Genomic DNA, 25,043 nt, shown 5'->3' on the forward strand with positions numbered 1-25,043 from the left:
TGACAGTATGCATAATGAATGTGCGGAACATGCGCAGTGCGTTGTCATTCAGTATAGCTGTGCGCGGAATGCCTGCAATAGCCGCAATGCCCTTATAATATGTGGGAAATCTGAAATGAATCCACATCCAGGAGGCAATTGAGATTCATCTTCTTATTTTATTTTATTTTATTTTTTTCTTCCAGGTTTATAAACACATTGAAAGCCAGTGAAAAGATGCTCAGTGACACATTTTCCTGTTCCACTGCTTTGCTTAAACAGCCAACATTGATACACACAAATACATAGATTTTATATAATATATCATATAGAAAATTACGATGCGTTCTTTCCAGGGTTCAGAATACAAGGGAATCTATTAAAAATAATCTATTAAATTATTATTTAAATTAATATACTGTCTCTAGATTGTGGAGTTCAGTCTGAAATTAACGACAAAATGCAAACCCTTTTTTCCTCAACAGGGCAATTTCTGTTACTCGATATAAAGCTGAAAATACAAACTGAGAATCCGTTATTTTTGTGGCATTAACTACCCAACCCTGGTCTTGGGACAATTCCTGTCTACGGTGGCTTTACTTTTTACTTTAATTTCAATATATGAAACATAAGGAGCTGTAAATTGTATTTAATCGGACACATATTTAATGTCCAATGAGAAACATTTACCCTCTTAATGCCACATAGCAGAAACAGATAACGACGTCGTCGATGATATTTCATATTCAACTGGAGGTCATTTAATCAGTCAGATCTGTTCTCGGACGAATCCTTTTATTTTCTGTAATATGCTGTGGAAAATGTTCCATTTCATGGAGGTCACAGTTTGTATTGTGATTAATCAACTGGGCTACGGCCAAGTGAATTCACGTGGCCACCTTATCATTGAAGCTAAGCTGCTTGGGGAATTTTTCAATTAACGAACTGAATTTCACTTCATTTCTTGAACGGACTGAATTGCAACGGATATGGCTGATGGATGATGGACACTTATTCCGTGCACTCAGAGTATAGTAACATAATTAGGAGAGACAGAAGAACGCATGAACTGTTTTTTTGTAATAGGAAATGCGCAATCATCAAAGAATGATGATGTAGGCAGCGCCTCTGAAAACAAACTGATAACCCGCTTCTCACTTATGAAATAACAGCAACTGTGCTGAAAAAAAGGACTATGTTTTTGCAAAAACAGCTGAAGCGATATTTAGCTGCCGATAACAGCGTTACTGCTGATAAAAAGTGATAATGTGTGGGGAGATGGAGGTTTAATTTGGTCATTGGGCCTAATGAACAGGCAGTAAACTGCTTTCTCATGGGTGGGTGAAAAGTGAGCTAACTACCCAGACTGCACGTGTTTGGTTTGTTTACTGTCATCATTATGCTGTGACACTGTGCCAAGTGCTTTGTTCAAAGTTAGAACCTTCTTATACTGGTAAGGGGGTCTTCTCCAATGGATTGAAATGTCACATCGGTCACTGGGGAGTCTGAGAAAAACAGCATGAACAAGTTTCAGGGGAGAACTTTTGAGGACCAGCAAGGAACAAGTAAGGACTTAGAGATTAATTTGATTTACAAAAGGAATCAGCCCTTTTCGCATAAGCACTGTGCGTAAAACGATGTTCCTTTCCTCTGAATATGGCATGTAGCACGTATTCTTCATCACATGCATCGCTATTTCTGGCTGAATGTGGCCTTAAGGGGGTAAATCCTTAAAAAGATGTTAAAAGAACCTGAGATTAATTAAGAGCTTGTTAGAATCCAGATGTCGCAATCAGGATTGGAAATTAAAAGCAGAATACATTGTGTTTCGCCTGGGCCACATTTGAAAAAAGCTCTTGCTTTAGAAATATGAATCTTTAGACAGGAATATCATTTTGCTTGTTTATTTCTTTCAGGTCGTGCCAGTATGAAAAGAGGGCTTTCGGTGGCCAAATGATGCGCAGGTAATTATTTAAATTATGCTTAATTAGTATGATTGTCGAGATCTGTGATTCATCCTGTCCAAATATATCAACCAGGACTAAAAAGTGTTCAATGTTTGGTCTTGGAACTTTACACAAATTTTCCACAAATGGTTTGGTGAGTGTCTAGGTGTCCACACACTCAGCAGGCAGGACCCCCCAGGGTGAGATGGGAGATGTAGTCTGTAGGATGGCTGGCTCTTGAGTCATACACAAGCCCCCTGTGTAGGAAGGGGTTTGATCCCCTGCCATGCCATCCATACCGCTGTGTTCCCTTCTTTATCAGTTACTCTGTTTTCTACCTGTCTGCAGGGGGGGGGGGGGGGGGGGGTGTTGTTGGATTCTATTGAGAGAGGGGTGCTGTTGGATTCTGTCAAGCGAGGGGGTGGGGTCGCTTGGTAAAATCATTCTTACATTACATTGGTATGAAATGTTCTGTTGCCATTCCGTTTAAAATTTATACCGCTAGTTCCGCGATAGGGGATGAATAACGTAATTACAAAACTAACGTTATTTACCTTAGATAAACATTGGATTGTGTGGCCCCCCCCCCCCCCCCCCCCCCCGGCGCTTGTGGCCCTAAACAATCGCATAGAGCGTTTATGCCACGGCCCTGCCTGTCTGAATAGAAAACTAAAACAAAAGGTGGACAGTCTACACTCTTAAAAAAAGTAACCTCTTCGTATGCCACATAGCACATTAAAGAAAACTGTGCAAGAAAAAGTAAAATTCATTGACTTAAAAGTGCTGGGATGTGAATACTGTGACATTTCCATTTGTACCTTACACCCAGAATGTTTTCAGAGTGTGTCTGTTTATTCTCTCAGGACAATTCGCTATTTCTTACATAAATGTGGCTTAAATCATTCCTTAATAGTTCCACCACTGCAGCCGCTGGGTCACAGTAAAATAATGACACCCCAGACTTAGATCAACTACAGTTACATAATACAAACTGCACTCTGAACAAGAGAGTTAGCTGAGCCTGCTTGTAATTTTACAGTCAAATTTCTGAGCCTCTCAAGTGGCATTATATTATGTCACTTGGAAATTTAAGATTGGACCAGGCATCACCCAAGGAGGCATTTTTTGGAACATATTGAAAAAGACCCTCTTATTCAGTTTCAAGTTTTAATATTTTCCATGTACAAAAATACACTTAATTTATTTTTAGTAAGGCACGTAAATATTTTAACCAAAATTTGTAGAACCAACTGTAGAACCATAATAACCTAAGGTGGAACCAAAATAAATTCACTCAATATGATGTACCATTTTCAAGGATGCCCTGACGTCAATTTTGAAGACACTTCAGATCAAGATCGATCTTCACTCGTTACTGAATTCAACCGTTTAATGAACACAGGTGTCCTGGAGGAATTCGCTTGTCAAATACAGGTATTTTTTATTTTTACAATCTCCTGTATGTAACTTGGCTCGTTAGTTAACGTAACCATTCATAAATGTGGCTGGCTTGATCCAGCGCCATTTGGCTGTAGCTAGCCAGTTTAGCATTCGGTGCATCATGCTGCGTTACACGTCTGAGTGTTGGCTGTTGCTTTGTCGTTAAACACTTTGACGGCAGTTCGAGCTATGGAATGTAATTATGCAGCTTGATAAAGCATGTAATTGTAATGAATATGGGATATAGAAACATCTTCATCTCACAAATAGTTTTGCTGGCGTTTGCTACCAAGAGAAAGTCATTAGCTAACTTTGCCTAGCTAAACTAGGTAGGTGAGTTGCGTATGGTCAGTGTCAGTTAAGGGCGAATGTCCGAACTACGTCTGCCTTGTTTTTCTGGGTTTTAATTAGCTAACACACTTCAAAGTATCAATTTAGATTGATGAATGGATTGATTTGACTGTTTGTAAAAAAAAAAAAAAAAAAAAAACTGTTTTACTTAAACATTTATATTGCAACAAGGCAATTGCTCTAGCCAGCTAATTCAGCGACCTCTTCCCCCAATACATATTAATAACACGTGCTGAAAAACTCACTGGATGGGAGCTATTCTAGCTGCTACAACGTGAAAAGTTACAACTGCAACAAGTTGGAACGCTGGAAATGACTAAACTAGCGCAATCAGATGTAGAACACGGGGAACCTTCTAAAACAGGTAAAAGAAAACGCAAACGATACGCATCAAAATATTTTAGCTCGCTTGTTGTATGTTTTGGGAAAGCACAATAACAACTGTAAAACCCTTAACATCTGCAAGCTCATTTATCACCGTAGACACGGCCTACTTGGTACACATTCTTCAAAATGTAGTTTCAATCACTTGGCTTTTATTTGCAGAACCTCATATAAACATGCAACTGTTTTATTCAGCAAAAATAAGTAAAATAATAATAATGAAAATAAATTCATGACAATTGAGGTTGGTACGACTGAGTGCATTGTAGGTGCCTTCATGCAGTGGCAGCACTTGCGGAAGCCTAGAGTTTGCACACCATTGGAGAATGACTTCAAAACCGTTTCATAATTAAGGGCCATATCTACTCCACTCCTCCAGTGGCAGTTCCTGTGCATCCCTGATTTGTGAATCTTTTAAGTCATTTGGACTTTCTGCGCTGTGGGTGCTAATGAACTGAATGTGTGATGCGTGGAAGTTCAAAGATAAAAAGTGTACTCCTCATTGTATTCCCCTTATTGTGCCATAGCCTAAACGTTTTAAAGGACACCTACCTACAGTATACAGAGACAATCCGGTTGAATATAAAATAATTACACATTGAAATTTTTTGTCCTTTCATAGTTGTATTAATTATGCTGATTTCCCCTCATTGAAAGTTAAAAATGGAACAATGAAAGAAGAAATGTTTATGGAGGTAGGAAATTATGTTTTAAGTTTGTCTACAGTTGCATTGTCCCACCAGTGAGTCTTGTGTCACTCGCTTAGTTTTCTGCTGACAGTGTTTTTGACATTTATGAGGAGAATCGTAGTTTTGTGCCCTCTGTGAGCATTTCTGAAAGTATTTCTGTTTATGCAGCAGTTTGCGAACTTACCGACTGCTTTTAGGCTATGAGTTCCTTACAACAGGAAATATTGTTTTTGGGGTACTTAAAGTCAAGGAGTGGTCAAAAGTTTAACCTCAACGGAATTGGTGTGTCTTGTCATGACTTTCTTCTGCTGAAGATGCATTATAAACATTGACACTGGGCACTTTGAGGGTGAGTGTTCAGATTCACTCCTTCGGTGGCGTTGCCGTGGAACCTAAATTGGGGAAATGGCTATTGTTATTTAATATCACAAGAACAACAACACAAAAATACTTGTTAATGATGGTGAAGAAAATTAGTTTTCCCTTCAAAGTCTATGAAGTCCCCATGGTCATTCAGTGCGACTGCAAGTGCACGGCAACAGTGGTGTACTGTGGCTAATTTTGCCTTGGCAGTCTCAGACCCCAGTGATTAAACTGTTAGGATTTGTAATGTAGAATGGGAGCAAATCAATGAGGGGAGGAATGGGGGGGTGGTACGTTGGGTATGAAGCAGCTCCCATTGCAAAGGAATGGGCTTTAAATCCATATTAATGCAAACAGTCCCATTGGTATGTTTCCTGAGCTTTAGGGGGTGGGTGATTGACAGGTAGGTGCAACGTGAGGGCTTGAGGTGACATGATTAGGGGGTAAGGGAAACTGGGGATGAGGGGAGATTGGGGGCCACCAGGCTCAGTTGGTATAATAGCTCACACTCAATTACAGACACTGCAGTGTGCGTGCCAAGATGTAGGCCTAAGTGTCGTCAGATGGGTAGATATGACTGGAACATTATCTCAGACCGCTGCATTCTGTTTTTCGTCCATCCAGAGGCAAGCCCTTATGTTTAATACATTGTGAATCAAGATTCCCACAAAAACAATCACGGTCTTGAGTGTAAAGCATTCAGTGTACTCCTTGTTTGCAAATGTATGGTAAATGGGATGGAAAATGGTGGCAGTGATGAGAGATGGTGCAGATTGACCAATTAGAATTGAGTTTAATAGTAGTCCATTGACATGTGATCTTCCTTGGTTCTTGTGGCAGCACTGCTAGATGATGAGAGAAAAAAAGTCTGTATCAATTCTATTATTTTGGTTTGAGTGCTAATTTTGCAACAAGTTATTATTTGGTTTGCAATTATTTTGGATACGGTCTGAATGCATTTAAATTATTTTTGTATATTTACCTGAGCTGTCAGTAGCACCAATATTGTTGCATATAAATGTCCAAAATAAATGTAATTACTATTAATTTACATTCACCAACAGACCTAAAATCAAATTACCTCAAATTCTGATTGTGAAGCACCATTTATTTCGATAACGGGACAATATTTGCCCTTCTTACTTTAGCTATTTCATCAACAGTGTATGAAAGAACTCTTTTCCCAGTGCATAGCAACAGTCATGGGTGTTCCTTTCCATCATAGCATTTACATTTTTTTAAAAGTGGCTTAAAATTATTTTATTTACACTGCGAATGACTTTGGCCCAAATTGTGCAACTAAAAATGTTTGCATTTTGGTGTATATATTGACAATTTATGCACACCAAAGCAGTGTGTTTATGCTATATCTGTAGGGATCTGTGTATTTTTGTGTCTTTTATACTGTTTCATTCCGATATATGGCATTATCCTTGCATCTTTGTTTTTATTTTATTTTTCAATGCAGGGCATTGTACACATTACTGGATATATTGGCCTGCATTATTTATGAATGCGCTAATCAAGTTTTAATGTTTTTTTCCATCTCTAGAACATAGTTCACGTACTGAACAGATGTCAACATATTGCTTGTGTCACTGACTCGTGAATTGTGATGTGATGCCGTCTAGTTCCATCCTCATAAAAGGTTTTTTATGTGATATTGGCCTGTTTGAGCTTCCCTTGCTGGACGATTAATGTGTTGGTGTCTGTATCGGGTTAATGCTGGTTGTAAGTAAAGAAATGCATCATCAAGAAAAAGAAGGGAGTCTTTAAAGCTTCAATGAAATGCAGCCGGTTCCTGCAACAATTTGCCGGCTTCCTGGATGAAGCGGAACAATATTAAATTGAACTGTATCGCAACCTTTCCTGGCGTCGCGTCCAGTCTTATCAGAAATAAATCTGGGTAGATTTGTGCTGCCGTAGTTTGTATATCTCGTTGTCGCTGTTCTGGAAGTCCTGGCTGGCTTCACGCGTCTTTTCCAGTACCTCTGAAGTGACTCAAACGGCTGTCTGTGGGTAGGCTATATCAGATAAACATTAAATTGGTCCTCTTCATTATTGAGTCCGAGTGACACTGGCGGGAAATGAAAACGCGCCGACCTTAACGACGTTGCGGTACCGAGCTCCACGGCGGCAGGGAGTGTAGCAGATATTTGCCTTTGTAATCGTCCGTGGAAACTCAGGACTGTGCGTGTGTGAGCGGGCACGTTTCAGCACGAGCGCACATATGGCCTTGCGCTTAAATACTCCAGGGCCATATGTCCTTACCAGGAGGTGTGAGGTGCAAATTAGATTTCAGCTCATATTTTTCACGTTCACTTGCTTTGTATATGTATGTTTCCAAACGGACACTGATGGCCAGTGGGTAAAATAGACTTTAGAGGAGAAGGTAGATTTATTACTGTTACAAAATTATTATTGTTATCATTAAGGAAAGAGAAACCATATCTCTCTACATTAATGTTTGTAAATGTATTATTTGCCCAGAATAATAGGAATATCTTGGATAATGCAAGTTAGACACCTATACAGTGGCTCTATATTTATGGTAATATACTAGCTATTGTTAGGAAACCAATTAAAATGTTGCTTAGCTCCAAAAATCCTTACTTTTTTTAGATAGAAGTATTGAACTACAGTCTGTACTGTAAGCTTGACTAGTTAGATAATGCTATTATCTGTACAGGCCTTCCTTGCAAATGGCTGGTGGAATTGCTCTTGCGGTAACAGACACCCTAGCAACATGCTGCCTTGCCATGTAGGATGTACATTCAAGTTGACAGTAATTCTTGGTGAGAAATTTGTGACCCAGCCGACTGCTCATTTACTCTGAGAGCCGCCAATCATGCATTATGAAGAGTGCAGAGCAGGGCAGAGTGAGAAAGTGAAGCTCATTAAAATAGCTTTTTGTTTTTAACTGAAACTAGAACTGAGTTTGTGATGTCTTTTTGTTGACAAAGCGAATAGCTGTTTAATTTCTTCTAATGTTCTGAACAAAACTGCTGATTAATAATTTTTTTAGCACAGTGCAATGCTCAGCAAATAAGGGATGTATTAAGTTTATTGCTTCGTTTTTTGTAGACATGGTTCAGATCTTCACATGTATATTCCGGTGTATTCCTGGGCTAGGCCACCTGATTTGGCTCCTTGGTAGCCCAGAGGACTAGCACATGGATTTATGATGTGTCCCCTTCTGATGTAACATGTGACTTCTGAAAATTATGATGGATATGTCCTCTATCAAGGGGTTTGCTGTGTTTCTTAAAATTTCTCACTAACCCCCCCCCCACCCCCCCCCCCCACCCCCACCCCCACAAAGTATTCTTTTTGATGACACCATAACAGAACCTCAGGAGGGTTCCTTCTAATGTTTTTTTTTTTCCTGGGAATATTGCAGGTTCCATGAGCCTGTGGGTGAATGCATTTATAAACAGCGGGCCAGCATCCCGTACAGGCAGAGAGTTCCTCCTGCCACTGCCAAGCGCGCTGTTCATTTGTCTTCATTTGCATGCGTTTGCCGGCCAGGCGGGCTGATAATGGACCTGATTCCCAGCCTGATCCAATATCAGGGCTAACGGGGCTAATCCCAATCGCTTACGGCCCGTTTTTCCGAGCCAGCGTACTCAGAACGTTGCCGCTGCGGCCCGGCTGCGTCGCTCACCGGCGGCCATATGGACCTGTAATGGGGGTCTTGCGGCGTCGGCTCCCGCCCCGTAAGTTCTCATTCGGAGCTTGTAAAAAAAAAAAGAAAGCTCGTATCTTTGCCGCTCTGTAGCAGTCTGTCCACAGGGGTGGAGTTGCAGGATGGGGATGATTGACAGGCCGCCGCGAGCTGGGTCTTTGTGTGCAGTCTTGAAGCGGACCAGAGGACCTGGGAGAGCTGCCTGAAGGATTCTGGGTGTTTACGTTGGGGTGGGGATGGGGTGGGGTGTGGGGGGGGAACCGACAGCGTGGGGAGAGTGGTGTGCGGAGGGGAAGGGGGAGATGTGTGAGCGAGTGATTGGAGAGGATTCAGATGAGATAACGGGGGGGGGGGGGGGTGGATAGCACGAAAAGGAATAAAAGTGAGAGAAAAAGCAATAAGAGAAGAGAGAATGACTTGGGTGAATACAGGCAGAACACTGGGGAACATTAGTTACTGGGGAGAAGTGTCTGGAAGGCAAATAGCCCTTCGTGCCACATTGCAGTTAGCAGGAGCAAATCTATTAACTCTCCCTGTGGTTAGTCATCCACTGTGCAGTCACACCACGCAGTACGGATTCAGTGAAGCAGGAATTGCTTGGAATAGAAGCACGCATTCCGAATGTTTTAGAACGCGAGTGTTTTTTCGGTTGGTTTTGCTGGCCAGCCAGGCCTGTGAGGGGCATTTGACCTCCTGAGGAGGGCTGAGAGAGTGGGGAGCTGCGGGCCTGGCTGAGAGCATTGCTTACCTGCTCTGGGTGAAGGCGGGCTGGAGGCAGGGGCTCAGGCCTGTTTTTCGGGCTCTCTGTCTGCCTCAGAGGCCCGGCGGGGGGACCTGGCGGCGCTGCAGACAAACGCCGGGAAAGAGGTGTAGTTCAGCACCCCACCCCCCGGCCCATCGAACGCCACCGTGAACGTGCCTCTTACTCGCGGCAATTAAACGCCCGTCAAGGAACCACCAGCGCAATTTACTGTCAATTATCGCCTTGCCAGGGAAATCGGAGGCATATTTTGCTCGAGTTCAGTCGTCTCCATCCAAAATGAATCCTGCGACAGCTCTTCCACCCAACAACGCCGATGTATTTTAAAACTCAGATTATCATTTCTGCACGTTGGTCACTCTTGTGTTTCCCACATGCAGTGTTTTGGACAGGATTGAGAAGATGAACTTCTGTTGAAACTGTTGGGGTTGGTATGATATTTTTTTTAATGTGTGTTTTGACCGCTGTTCAGTTAATGTGCAGATGAAATGGTTAAATCACAGCAAACCACCCCCCCCCCCCCCCCACCCCCCCCATCTGCACTAAGTGGTGAATTATTTACAGGGAGAGTGGAGAAATGTCATCTTGATACCATTCAGTTTGCACTGGTGCTCAGAACTCTATATGTGCTGTCAGGCTTGGTTGCTACAGTATAATTTTATACTTCTTATTCCGTATATCGTTCTGGATGCGGTCCTGCAGTTTCTCTGCACAGCCCTCTGCGTGTGATTGTGAGGTGCCGTGCAGTAAGGTTTATGTATCGCCGGCAGTTTGTTTTTACTCTGTGTTTATAAGCTGCCGTTCGCGAAGCGCTTTACTGTACAGTATGCCCCTCGTATCAGAAGCTGTTTACTGCTCGAGCGGGGAGAGAGGGGGGTGCGCTGTTTCGGCCTGGCTGATCGATTTGGAACAGCCCGGTTTTCTTTCAGCGTCGGTTTTTGAGCGAGAGAAGAATGCACATTGCGCTTCCTGTGAGCATTCATCTGATGAGGTTCATTTTTGGAGAATGGGTTTTTGTTTTTTAAATTAAAAAGCAAAAAACATTTATTTTTTCCAACCATTGTTTCGGGATGATTTACAGGCCCGATGGCGCTGCTGTTGCTGGAGTCTTCCATTGTAATTGCCGATCGCCCGCCCCCCCCCCCCCCCCTCACCCCCCCCCCCCCCCCCAGCAATAGGCGGTAGTTAGCGGCCTTCATGGAAGCGGAGATGAGAGGCATCTGAGGTGGCAATCAGACCGAAAGGGCTTTGGAATGGACGTACGGGGCCTGACCGCTCAGGGTAAGCTGCAGGATAAAGTCAAGAGGGTACTGCTGCACTTGAGCCTCCAGCAGAGAGCAGGGGGAGACGGCCTGCTGGAAGGAACGCTTCACGCACTCAGGAGGGAAGATGGATGGACTGTCCACTTCGCTGCCGTTGTTGTCATCCGCACAGGGACACACACGGACATGCACACACACACACACACATGGACGCTCTCACACGCACGCACACACACAGATTGCACATGCATTCTCGCACACGCCCATGAACTCTCAAACCCTCCCGCCTTTCGCCCTTGATGGTGACCGTGATGCTTTTCACTGTTATATCCCGACTGTCTCTCTTTGTGCTTCAGCAGCGAATTGTTGATTTGTGCCACCCCCGTGCAGTACGCAGTTTTGAGACAGACCTGTTGTTCCGGTACTCCAGATGGGGAAAAAGTTGATGGAGCTCAAAGTGGGTCAAAGTGAGAGCGGGAGACCGCACGCTAATCTCATTCTGTGCTACGCGCACGCCGTTCCCCAAATTCCACTGGGGACACCGCTTATCGGGGATTTAAACGCGTGCGGAAAGAGTAAGTGGGAGGGGGGGAAAGGAAAGTTTGAGGGATGAAGAGTGGATGTTTTATTAAGCTTAATGAAATATGTAAACATACTTAATAAGCTTTGAGGCGTATTTTTGGTTTATTTATATTTTCTTTGCCCCAGCGGGCTTGGCTTCAGACGTACCCACGTTCTGTCTTTTGTTCTCCCGCCAAAAGGTTGTTGGGGATTTCTGCTCTTCATGTGAAATTCAGATCCCCCCCCCCCCCCGTACACGGGCCCCACTGTCCCTGGCCTGAGCAGGGGCCTGACTAAGCCAGCGGGAGGGTGAGAAAAACAGACAGGCTCCTGCCCCACACGTGCCACTGAGGTGCAGCGTTATCTCTCCTCCTCTCTCTCTCTTTCACGAGCACAGCTGGGGACCGGCATCCTGATCCTTAACCCATAAAGTGTGTGACATCACAAACGTGTGCTTAGAATGTTCTCTTAACTGAACATTCTGATGCTGATGTCACAATAGCTGCTGGTAATTGAAAGCTGTGGCGTTCTAGAACGCTGAAACGCATTCCAAAAAACCTGCTCTTCAAAGGGTTAAGCTGGCACCTGCACCATGTATAAATGTAGCTTAAAGCACCTGCTTTAAACTGGCATCTCCATTATGTATAAATGCTCTTGATATGGTTTCCTTATGGGGTTATTGGATGTTTTATGGAAACACACACACACACACGTGCGCCATCAGTTTCTTCTGATTAGCATTTTGCAGCGCAGAGCATAGCGGAGCTTTGCTTTGTTCCCGTCTTTGGGGCACCTCTGCTGTCATATTGTCCGTGTGATTTGCATCGGTCCTGACGGCCTCCTTTAAGGCTTCTGTCTCTCCTGCCAGGGCCGGTCCTTATGCGTGATAATGGTGCAGATTATCTCTTTTTTAGATGCGGAATGAAGAAGATGATTCCGCGCAGGGGGCGGTGGGTGGTGGAGGAGGGAAATTGGGTATGATGTGCTAGTTAAGATGATTGTGAAGGACGTGCAAATTTCATTCGAATTCAGCGCTCAGTATTTATGATGCGTGCCGTTGCTATGGTGCTGGGAGCCATAGCAACCCCAGCCGGATGCCGCTGCTGTGGGTGCGTGAGTCTATCCTTTTGAATGAATGCAGGGGTCTGAAAAACAGGTCATTTAGGTGAATGAGGCTCTAGGTACAGAGCGGCTCATGGACTGGCAGTTTGGCCTGGCAGTGGGCTCCTGGTGAATGAGGGTATTAGGCTGGAGGATTCCTATCCGCTCCTTCACAGCGGAGAATACATTGGGTTATGTGGGTTTAATGCCCACACAAAGGGTCCTGAGCTATTACACACACACACACACACGCACACACATATGCGCACGCACACTTGCATGTGCATGCAAGTGCGCTCACAGACACACAAAGACACGCACTAACACGCAAGCAGGCATGTGCCTGCCAGCTGACAGAAGCACACACAGGCGCAAACTAATGCACATGTGCATGTACATATGCATGCGAGCTTGCATACACATGCGCACACAAATGTACATTACATGCCTGATAACACACACACACAAGGCTTTTGGATCAGAGAGCCAGGTCATAAGATGCTCCCACCCCAGCTCCCTGAAAGCACACACACACACACACACACACACACACACACACACGCACGCACGCACACAGATCTCTGGAGAGCCTGGGGTCAGGGAGTGGCAAGTTTTTCCAGCGGCAGATGAAGCAGCACAGAAACTCTGTGTGGGGCAGTGAGTCTGAACGATCCCTTTCTTCATCCCAGAGGTGCTGAACCCGAGACGGCGGGCCGCGGGGGTAACCTACTTTTATTTATAACGGCTGAATGGCCCGTTGTGTTTTTCCAGGTCCTCATAAATTTAGGCAACGGGAGACACGAGGCTAGGCCTGGAGCGGAGGGAGCGACATCGTGTCCGTCCCCCCCCCCCCGTCCCCCCATCCCGGGACAGAGAGAAGGGTGTCTGTCCTCCCTCCTTCTCCTGGGACACCGTGTCTGTCCCCCCCCTCCCTCTCCTGGGACACTGTCTGTCCCCCCCTCCCTCTCCTGGGACACCATGTCTGTCCCCCCTGCCTCTCCCGGGACAGAGCTGAGAATGGGTAAATCTGAACGTGCCCTGCCTCTCCCGCCCCCGCCCCGCCCCTCCCCTCCCTACCCTGCCCCGCCGCGCCCCACTCTGCCTGTGAAACGGCTGCTTACGGGGCCTTTTCGTTCCTCCATTGTTCGTCTGCTCGAAACATCTGAGGTTGCGCTCATAGGCGTGTCTCATCACTGTGACGGTCCCCCGTCGCCACCACTCTTTTTCCTGTCCCGCTGCGAATGAGTCGTTCGGCAGAGGGGAACCCTGCCCAGCAGATCCCTCCCTCCTGGAGGGCGCGGTCGCCCGACAACCCCTCGAGACCCCCTGCTGCCGTTGGTGCAGTTGGGGTTCGATTTGGGACTGCGGCATGCGTCAGTGCTGCAGACGCGAGTGGGTTAGGTAGTCAGTGCTCTGGTGCAGGGTGTGTGTGCTTGTGTGTGTGTTGGGCTGGGTTTCGACTGCAGAGCCGATGAGTCATTCCACATCGCTTCAGATGAGTCGTTCCAGTCTCGGTCAGGGACTTGATGATGCAAGGAAGTGGAGCTTGACTGAATCTCTGAATCGCTCGGTCCCGTTCCGCACTGAATCAATAACATCATCGGTTCTGTAGCATCTCTCTATGCGTTTTATGTGAGTGCTTCTGGGTTTAGCCTCTGTACTGTAACTGGCTTGGTTTTTAGAAGTGACTCTGTCTTGGCAAACTAAACTTATTTGAATTATTAAAAAACAGTTAGCTCTGCTACGCTCTTAAATCTTGCACCACCACGGAGATCTGAGTCAATACCCGACCTCCCTCTCTCTCTCTCTCTCTCTCTCTCTCTCTCCTTCCCTCCCTCCCTCTCTCTCTTAATCGCTTGTATAATGCCCACCGCAGTGTTTTGTGGGCGGGAGGCCTTCCTTGAGGCCTGTTCGACTCCGTTCCCGATGTGTTCTCACATTGAGCTCTGAGCGTTAGCACTCTTCAAATGCCTTTTTTGCTTTCGCTTTCTGCCCGCAAACACACCCGTGCTCCTTCCTCTTGAGTTTGAGTCTGGCCCCTTTGTGAATCCGAGCACATTCCGGTCTCCCGCAGACACCCAATCAAAGGGAAGCGAGGCTCTTCAGTCATGCAGGGATTGCGCATAGGTTGAAACTAGACAAAAGTACATTTCTAAATTAAGCCTCGGTGCATTCGATATCCTGCGAAGTAGCTTTAAGCTTCGCATTGTGAATTAATTACATTATTGGATAATTCAACAGTGTTGTTTTTTTTTTTTTTTTTTTAGGGTTTGTTGACAATGGACTTTTCTTTTTTGACTTTGCTGTGTTTGGCTCCGCTGGGGACCCGAGTACCCATCAGCCCTTGCCTGGTATGGAATATGCTGAGTCTGAGGGCCTGTGATTTAGAGCCTCCTGGTCATTACAGGCGTTTTTCTGCAAGCGCTCCTCTGCTGTTCTGGTGGAACTTCGAGAGTCTTGAGCGAGCGCTTAGGCACGCGGACAAAACGCTGCTCGCCTGGTGAAAATCTGTGCGTTTCTGTAAGTGCCTGTGCTTTAAGGGTGTGCACTTGGACGGGGATAATTTGGGTCGTCCTGTGGAGCCGCAAAGCGCATGCCCTGCGTGCGACTGCTTCCACTTTTAAGCCTCTGTCTTTGTCCATCTCATCACTCTGAGGTAACATTCTGAAAATGAAAGTGTGTCTGAAATGTAAAATATTTTTGTGTTTCAGATTGGATGGACGTTGACCACATCCTTTTGCGTTTGATTAGAATCGAGTCTTCAGTCGTGATTTTGGTTCTTGTTTTCTTGTCAGGTGTAAGAAAAAGGGCCTAATGTTTTGCGTGGTTTCTTTCTTTCCTGTTTATCTACTTCTGCTAACTGAGCTTTTTCACAGTGGTACAGACAGAAGACCAATCAATATGATGATTTAAAAAAAAAAATCTAGTAGCAGTTCATTATAAATGCAATTGTTCTTCAGTTTTAATTTTTGCTGGACCTTCAGAAGCCTGAAAGATCAACACCTTCTCTACGTCTCTGGAATATTGAGGAGGTGGAAACCCGGCTGGGTCTCTGTGAAGTCTCTCTAGTGAAAAGGCTTAGTCTGGCTTTAAAGGATGCCTGCTCATAAAAATAAATTATTAATATTTTAAATCCGATCCTCAGACGCAATAATGAAACAACGGGGCACGCTTAAAACACATCGCCTTCAGCTAATTCTATTTATCTCTGTCTGTTTTACCTTTCTAATAAAGCCAATAAAAGACCTGAAATCCCTGGGAACCCCGATGAAGCCGACTGACGCTAATGACAAATCTAATAGGATTGTCTTATTGAGTTTTAATATTCATACCCTCAATCTCTGTTGAGCAGTTTAATATTTAATGGAGGAAAGCGTTGGCTCGGCTATGGCGGCACGGTGCTGTACGGTAAGCACAACAGTGTTCACACCGCCCCCAGTGTGCGCCAGGGCGGGAAGAGAGCGGTGTTTGGGGTGGGGAGCGAGCTCTGAAAATCCAACGTTTAACATGCTAGCAACTGCAACCTCTTATATTAACACAGGGTACGACTTGTGAAGAAAACACGGGGGGGACCGGGCAGGTTGTTGGAACGACCAAGGGGGGCGGGTGGTGGGGTGTGCAGGGGGGGGTAACGCTACGGAAACAATCACAGACCGGGGAACCAATCGCAAATAACAAATGTTTTAGTGTTTCATTTTTTTTCTGATATAGCAAAAATGAGGAAATGTGTAAGGTCAAAGGTGACGTACATAGCACCTGACTTATCAACATAGAACAACTGGCTGGTTGAAACCCCCATCCAAAACTATCTATAGCTATCCATAGGTAATATATATATATATATATATATATATATATATATATATATATATATATATGTATAATAAGGAAATTAGAACCACGATGGGTTCTGCCTGGTCCTTCTGGAGTAATTTCTTAGCAGCCGTTAAGCCAGCCAATGAAAGATGTCTGTTTGTGTAAACCGCTAACGGTCTGCTCCTCCCACAGTAACCGGGAAAGCACTTCCTCTCCAAAAGCCCTGACAGAGATGACTGGGCATTCCCAGAACATGCAAGAGAAACGGGGAATTCATTATGGATGTGGCTACCTTTATGGTTACCTTTATGAGTGCTAAAACAAGCCATTTGCCATGTTATCCGATAACCTGCAAACGACTTGTTTTAGAAAGATAAATTGTCTGATTTGACCGTAAAATCCAGAAACTGCATCGGGTAGGACCTGAACAAAGCGGTTAAAGCAGGAAGTCATACTGTTTGCGGAATTTGGCTCATTCCGCTCATTTTCAGCATTCTTGGTTACTGTGCTGTTTACTTCTGAGTGGAGGTGGGCATGGCTTTGCTCGGGAGTGCTGCTATGACATCATCAGCTAATGGTGACAGAGAGAAATCTGCACAAATCATTGCTTTGTGTCTGATGTGTCGTTTACTCGTTCTTCCGTCATAAGATTTCGACTGTTTTGCTAAGAGAGCTTTCCTGGTACGTTTGCCTTTCGAGCTACCAGGGTATTTACTGGCAGAAGTTCAGTTTGATGAACAGGAGAATGTATAGCATCTCAAGCACGCACATTCATTAGTCGCTGTGAATGAGTGCAGCTGCTAGGCTATGTGTCTGAATGTAATGGTACGCCGTGTTCCTGGCTATTAAGAGCGATTCTCTATTACCTGCCTCGGTGGATCACAGAAGTTAATGAAAGCATCAACCACAAAGAAACATTAACAATTAATGAAATCATTCATTTCATTTTAATGAAAACATTAGCGGTTGGCCTAATCCGGGGTGCCGATCCCTTCAGTATCAGTTTCTTTAATGAGCCCAGCGTTCTACAATAAGGAGATGGAACGATTTGAAAACACAGAACATTTATTTACCATTGTTTTCACTGAAAGTGTGTAATTATACAGAAAAATTATTTCTGGAATGTAAGAAGGTATTAATTGAAGGAGGTGTTATCTGTATCGGTTAAACAAAGGCTGTTTTGTGCTGTCAGTTCAGAAGTGATATGGGCCATTATGCTTTATCTGGATGGTTTTGGAGGACAGTCTTGAGTCTCCGTTTGGCTGGTTGTTTGGGGGCCTCTCGGCACCATGCAGAACGGCTGGACGCTGTGTTTCGGCTGTGCCGATTCTGAGGGAGGTCTGATGAAGGGTCAGACCCTAGTCTTCCTCCGAGTCTTCAACCTGGAGTTTTTGGGAAAAGGGATAACTGGATTAGCCTTATTTCAAAGGCAGAGGACCACAGCCTTCTAAACTTCATTTGCCAGCAGTTGTAGTTCATTTGCTGAAGTGCGTAGGCCTTCCTTTCAGTGCCTGCGCTCGGAAAGGAACAGTAAAAGCACGGGGAGCACGACAAGCAAGACAGACGAAAGATTTCGATTGGAAGTTTGCTCAATAATGCACTTTGCAGATTTTTTATTTTTTAGTTGGAACAGGAAGTCCACTCCAAGTTCAAAGGTGTCAGTCAATTGTGATGTCACACATGATTGATAGCTGGTTTCTTCCTCAATGGAAGAGTGGAGGGGCTCTGCCAGGCTGTGGCTGTCATTCATCCACCCTCCTCTTCTACTGGGGGGAGGGAGGGGGGGGGGGCACACTACTTTAACATTATGCAGCAAACAATTGACTTGTTGAGGCTCCCGTAGCTGCAGGATGTTTTGGTTCGAGACGAGGCGTCCGCTGGCTTTGTTTACCTCGGGAAGTCGTTAATCTCTGTCCCTTCGTCCCGTGGCTGCTGCCGTATGACGGAAGTCGGTACTGTATAACGTAATCGCTGATGCCTTGGGCTGAGTAGAAACACATTTAACCTCAACCCCACTTCCGTTTTGCATTTCCCAGTACAACAATTTTCTAGTTCGGTGTTTGTGTAATATAAAAAAAACGTGCAGACGTTATTGGAGTTGTAAGCGATAGTGTTTTGAAGTGTGGACGTGGGGCCGCAACTGCCTCCCCTGCTGTCGAATTTCCTGTGTTCTACTCGAACGGAGCGTTTTTTTTTTTTTTTTTTAAATGAGGGAGATAATAGAGAGACGAGTCTCGGGTGATGCCTCAGAAAGATGTCAGGCTTCAGCAGGAAGGAAGCCATTACGGCTCTCCGCCTCGTTACCCGCATCACACGCCGCAGTTCACGTGAAAGTGCGTCTCCTTCACCAGCGTCATTAAAACCATCCATCTCTCTCTTTTTTTTTTTTTTTTTTTTTTTTTTTAAAGTAAACGAGACCTTGATCATCTTTGGCACTTCTCTCCCGTGGTGCTTTCTCCCTGTGAAAGGCCGACGTCTCGTCTGTGGTAACGGGGGGGGGGGGGGGGTGTATAATGGGGGGTGGGGTGGGGTGGGGACAGCATGCCATTCTGTCTCGTGCAGTGGAGATACATGGCCACGATGAATGTGCCGTCACGAGGAAACTGTCCTATAGCTTGCAAATAGCAGGCAAAATAACCACAGTCGGGTTTAGCCTTAGGGCGTCAGTGGGCAAGAAGGCAAATGTCAAACGTCGCGTGTGCACATGCTCACAAAAACAAAACAAAGCAACGACAAAATAAAGGCAAACAAAACACAGTGAGTAAGGTGAGCAACCAAGCTGCCTTTCTGAAATGGGGCTGCCCCTTCGTGCGTGTGCGTGTGCGTGTGCGTGTGCATGTGTATGTGTATGTGTATGTGTGTCGACGCACAGACAGATGTAACGCATAACAGAAAAGCACAACCCAGAAAGAACATGCAGATAACATTCCTCGACTCCACCCCCCCCCCCCCCCATTAACCAACACATTATTTTCCGCCACTTCATGTTAAAATGCAACATTCATTTGCATAATGTTGAGAGGGTTTTTGAGTGTTTGTTCATGCGCGTGACTTTGTAAAAAGGCTCTTAGGTAGCGCATGGGCAGCTCCGTCTTTGCAACAAATTAACGTTTTAATGGATGTTTTTGTAATCTCCCTTCCTGTCTCCCCCGATCTCTCCCCCCTCCCTCCCCATCTCCCTCTCCCCCGTCTCCCACTGCGGCTCTTCACGGCCTGGTTGTGGATGGTTTGGAGAGGAGTGTTGATGAGTTAGTTCACGCATAGTAACTTGTACTACTCCCTGCAATCACAGCCGTGTACTACTGGGAATCGGAACTCTCGCAGTGAATGTGTGTGCAAATCATTGCTTGTCTAGTTGAGCAGAATTGGGATTTGTTTATATTTATTTTTGAAATTCGGTGCCTGAGGAAATGAGTTTTCCGTTATTTATTTTTTGAAATAATTAAGAGTCGTCCCCTCGGAGTGTGGTCTGTCTCGATACTTTTTTGAGCCAAGTTTCGGAAACATTTGCAACACTATTAAATCTAGCTGTTTCAGGGCCCTTGAACAAAATTCTAAGTTATGGAAAGGGTTTTTGAAAATTACAGAATCTTCTGTTTTCTGTTGAGATCATTGTTGGCTAAATGAGCTAGGCGACCACCCCTGACGTTTGCGCATCTGTTCTGTTTTTCTGCGTAAATGTAGCATTTATGAAACGGAATTAAAAATCATTTGCTGAACATAGGTGGGCGTGATGTGAAATCCGTGTTAATTGTATAATAACGAGGACGGCTGATTACAGTCATTAATTTTTATTAATACGCTTTGCAGGGCTGGTGCTCGTGCAGCTGTTCCGTATTCCACTTAAGAGTTGAATATTGTTGCTGCGGTAGATTGTGCGGTAGGGCGGGCAATACAAATGCATTCCAGGTCCCGGCTAATGTGCAATCTGCTGTTGAGGCACGGTCTGCCTGCCGAGCTCGCCTCCCCGTTGGGGCATGCCCTCGTACACGCCGCGTGCTGCGAGCTCTCGATATGTGGCAAGCGCAATAACGGCGGCATGCAAAATTATGTAGCGTGCCGCTAAAGATCCGTCGAAAATTTCCACAAAAACGTGCGTCAGATGGATGATCGACAGGCCGCGCGTGGAAGACGGGGAAGGGAAAACATTAATTTAGCGCCACCAAAATTAATCTGCCGGCAGGGCTGTCATCAGAGAGTTCTGCCATCGGTACGCTGAGCAGCAGACACACAGCATTCAGACACTGGGGGCTTTTGTTTGTCAATGTGTAAAACACCTCCCAAATTCACTTGCAACCGAAATTTCTAACTTGGATGTATCTGCTGCATAGGACACACACACCCACACACCCACACACACACGTTCACACACAGACGATATGATGAAAACTGCTGTCTGGTTAGCATTTAGGGTTAGCCTATTACGTACAGGCAGCATATTGATTGATTTTAAACTTTTGGCTACATTATGAAATTATTATGATATCTAGAAAGGACCACTAATGTTGCTGGCCTGACAGTTTGATATATACTTATATAAGCTGTGTTAGTTTCTACTAAGCTGTATTAAACTAAAAGTTTTATTGTGTACTTTAAAAAAATTACAGTATTTAATGTTTACAATTTGTATTGCAAGAAATGTGAACACACTAATAAGATTGGGGCCCGATTGTGAATAGTTCTTTATTATTACCATGGAATGGATGTTGAGTACCATGAAATTGGAGTTGAACAATTAAATCCAAAAATGTATGAAATATATTTGCTAACGCAGCCCCTTGAATTTTCATGCAATGTCAGGGGTCAGTGACCTCAAAATGCCAAGAGATTGCCCTCAGAAAATAAATTACTGGGGCAGAAATATTAATGCTTTTTCCACCCTCCGAAAAAAAGTGAACTCTGTTTAAGTTTGCCTTGGGGTCAGGCTCAGGTTTTGGAGTCAGAGTAGGCAGTCTGTGACGGTATAGCCTTGGTACAGGCAGGACATGATTACCACTTATGCTTGGGGCTTTTGTGGCATTGTGCACTTAACCAGGGTATGTTTATAACTGCAGCAAGCGAAGTCAGTAAGAAGCGACTGGCCGCAAGCGATCCTGTAAAGAGGAGGGTGAAATCTGATTTGCACCTATAGGGAGTTGACTATAAATCACCGATGTCAGCAACTTTGTGGGCAAGTTCATTTCAGAAGTCTTAGGAAAAAAATAAGGCTTCCAGCACACTAATCTGGTACGGTAATACATTAAAAATAATAATGTAAACAAATAATTAACTAGTAAGGTTTCTTCCTGAGTTCATGCCATCAGTTCCCATGGTGAGACTGTCAACTTAAAATATATTATTGTGATGGCAAGGTCTTGCACTATACGCTGATACTGATTTTAGAATTGCATAAATTGACATAGCCTGGGGAATGTAAAACGAAACTCCCATCTACTCTCTGAGTCATATAGCCTATATCACAGGAAGTACTTCTGTTTTTACAGAGCCATTCTCATGGAAAATCATTGCTACTTTACCTTACAGTTATTGTTAAGATGCTGTTTGTAGCTCAAAACCGTTTGTAAATCTTGTGGGAAGAGTACAAGTAATTGAAAAAAAGAGCTTAAGGAATCGGGTTGGAATTGTTTGATATATACCGAGCACACAGCAAATCAATGTTCCTTTCAAGCCTTAAAAAGCCTAAAGTGCTGTATAAATGCATTACAGGGCATTCCAAGGTATTTCCAGGTCGTTTCTCATAGAGCTGTCCTTCTGTTGATGCTTGTGGAGAGCGGTAAATTTTGTTGAAGGTGAAATATGCAATGTTTTTGCCCTTAAACATTTTTAGCAGGGTTTCATTACGCTCTGATTAAAGGTGCAGTAGGCAACTTTCTCAACGGTCGAAATGTCGTGAAAGCAGTTTGAAAATCATACCTGTTGGCCCTGCCCACAGAGAAGGAGACACCCCTCCCCCTGCTTCTCCACACACCTTGTTGTTACATTACATTACATTACAGACATTTAGCAGACGCTCTTATCCAGAGCGACTTACACAACTTTTACATAGCATTTACATTGCATCCATTTATACAGCTGGATGTGTACTGAAGTAATGCAGGTTAAGTACCTTGCTCAAGGGTACAACGGCAGTGTCCTTCCCAGGAATTGAACCTACGACCTTTCGGTTACAAGCCCAGTTCCTTACCAGTTGACGCACGTTGTGAACGTGCATCAATATTTCTAGCTAAGACTCCTTGGCAAATAGGAATACAGGATTACAGACTGGCGCGGCTACACCAAAAATGTGAGCTCCAAGAGGTAGCATGCCGCACCTAGGATGATAGACGGCGCCAAATCGGAGATGCTTTCATAAATATGTCAACAGGAGCAGATCAAATGGATGCCGGCGTAACGCTGTTCAGAAGCGCTAGCTTTTACCAAGGCGGTTGCACTTTGCTGCTCAGGTCCTAACTTGAGATGAGATGAGATGAGAAAAATGAGATGCTGTGTGTTGTGGGCTTTTATTGTAAAAAAAAATCGTTCAGTACCAAAAATGGAACATCATTTCAAAACTGCCTTTTTTTGCTGGGTGAATATTACTTGTCACGTCACACCTCATGATTCACCGTAAGTTGAGTCATACAGGTTTATTTCAGGCATAAATAAGGAGAAATGGGAATGAAAGATTTCTAATCATCAGGGTTAAAGTATTGCCCTTAATTGACTTAAGTTCCCAATTGACTTCCATTAAATTTTTTTGGCGAATGGATTTGCTCATTGCTGCTACCATTCATTTCTACATGTGTCATCGCTAATGCTAACACCTGATTAGTCTCTGCTAAAACTGGTCTCTGGTGGCACTGGGTTTATGTGACGTTAGACTGAACCAGGAATAAGCTGGCTACAGCAGGATGCTAGCTGGTTCTGGCTAATGTGATCCATCTGACAGGTAACGTTAGCTTAGCTAGCTAATTTAGGTAAACTGCCTAACCTGACCTACCACACAGATAACGTTAGCAAACATTTAGTCCGTCCAAGAACTAGGCACAGCATGACGTTATCAATGATAGTCAGTTGGGCGGCAGTGTAGTATGATGGTCAGGGAACATGTAATCTACAGGTCGCAGGTTTGGTTCCCGGGTGCCGTTGTACCCTTGAGCAAGGTACTTGACCTGTATCGCTTCAGTGTATATCCAGCTGTATAAATGTATGCTATGTAAATGCTATGTTAAAAGAAGTTGTGTAAGTTGCTCTGGATAAGAGCATCTGCTAAATGCCTATAGTGTAAGGTGGTTACCTTGCCACTGGTGGCTAAAATCATTGAATGTACAATTGGCTACCAAGCAGGAAGTCCAGGTAAATTAGTGTTGAAATTTAGACCTACCTGTCCAGCAGAAACTATGCAGGCTCTGCATCATTCCTCATCTCACCTGCTCCTGAAGGTCTTGAAGGTCAACTTTTGAATTGTTCTCCGAAGTTTATTGTAGGTTTTGTTGCAATTTTCTTTTTTTCTGTTTGGCATTAGATAGCGCTGGCAATGCAGGAGCAGGTTGTTTGTCCTCCACTGGCAAAACACTTTCTTTTGCAATGCATATCGCTACAGGTACAACATAAACCAATCTTTTTGATTGGTTCACGTCGTAAAAACCACTGCGTTTTGGAAACAAGGTTTTGGATCTCAGAATTCGAGGTATGTAGCGCTTGATTTCTCTCACAGCGGTTCTATGATTGATTTATGATTGCTACCAATTAAACATGACCATTCCCCAATATCTTTACTTTAAAAAAAGTTACCTACTGCAGCTTTAATGTTTGACATGTGGCCATACAGTGTCCGAACCATACTGTGGTGGGTCAAACCAGAGCATGTGTTCCCATAGGTTTATTTTTATAGCAGCCAACTTTCACGTCAGCTGTATTTCACTCCCAAGAGCTTGCAGTTCCATGGCAGTCCTGGGCGAAGCCTGCCATGTCATCACTGTGCCGGTCACAGGGAGAGAGCGGTGGATCAGAACCGGGAAAAAACTGTTAACACGTTAAGACGATTCCAGTAGTTCTAGAATCTGCATCTCCAGTATCACTCTGCACTTAAATAGTTATTATTATTACTATTATTATTATTGTTGTTATTATTAATATATAATATTAATATATAAATAATAGGCTTCTGGTGTTATGAAGATGTCCTTACTGCTTTCACCCCCCCCCCCCCAAGATCTTCTTTTCTCCTAAACAAATCCAAATAGCAGTTAAATTAGCCACCTCCAGATTTCTGGTTAAATGTGTAAATTTAAACAACGATGGGGGGAAAGAAAAGCTTCAGACATTATGCCAAGTGAAATTTTTGGCATTAGTTTGTGGAGCGCAGTCTAGTAATCTTAGTAAGGCTAACAAGGGAAGTTTACCCTGTGTGTCAGTGACTGCCTCCATGGCTTTTGAGTCCCCCGTTCACTCTGGCCCGTCTGTTTATACACGGGGGGGGGGGAGACGCTCGGTGACGCTCTGCCAAGTTCGTGTTTGATGTGACGTTTTACGGTTTTGTGTATGTTCCTGCTGCTCAACTCCCAGGGCATTATTCTTGTCGCCGCCCCAGGGGTCCTGATGTTCCAGTGCTGTTCCAGGCGTCCTTCTCCATTGCTCATTTATTCAGGAACACTTAGTCTGGCTCGTTCCTCAGCAAACCCATAACCGCCCGACACTCTGAAATGTGTCTCGGACACGATAGCG

The 25,043-nt window shown here is 44.4% G+C and overlaps 1 protein-coding gene across 3 annotated transcripts in view; it reads left to right on the top strand.

Annotated features, from left to right (window-relative positions):
• The first annotated feature begins 1,449 nt into the window (after nt 1–1,449).
• Nucleotides 1,450–25,043, top strand: part of gpat2 (glycerol-3-phosphate acyltransferase 2, mitochondrial) — a 99,601-nt gene continuing 76,007 nt past the window's right edge. The window contains exons 1-3 of one of the 3 annotated variants that reach the window (XM_035435985.1): nt 1,450–1,544; nt 1,896–1,943; nt 3,244–3,359. In XM_035435985.1, the coding sequence (XP_035291876.1) occupies nt 3,318–3,359 (42 nt within the window). In that variant the 5' untranslated portion in view covers nt 1,450–1,544; nt 1,896–1,943; nt 3,244–3,317. Of the gene's footprint in view, nt 1,545–1,833; nt 1,944–3,147; nt 3,360–25,043 lie in introns of those variants that run through there. The other 2 variants (XM_035435984.1, XM_035435983.1) reach the window with 2 other exon arrangements.

The sequence above is a fragment of the Anguilla anguilla genome, chromosome 10 (genome assembly GCF_013347855.1).
Source record: "Anguilla anguilla isolate fAngAng1 chromosome 10, fAngAng1.pri, whole genome shotgun sequence".
Lineage (NCBI taxonomy): Eukaryota > Metazoa > Chordata > Actinopteri > Anguilliformes > Anguillidae > Anguilla > Anguilla anguilla.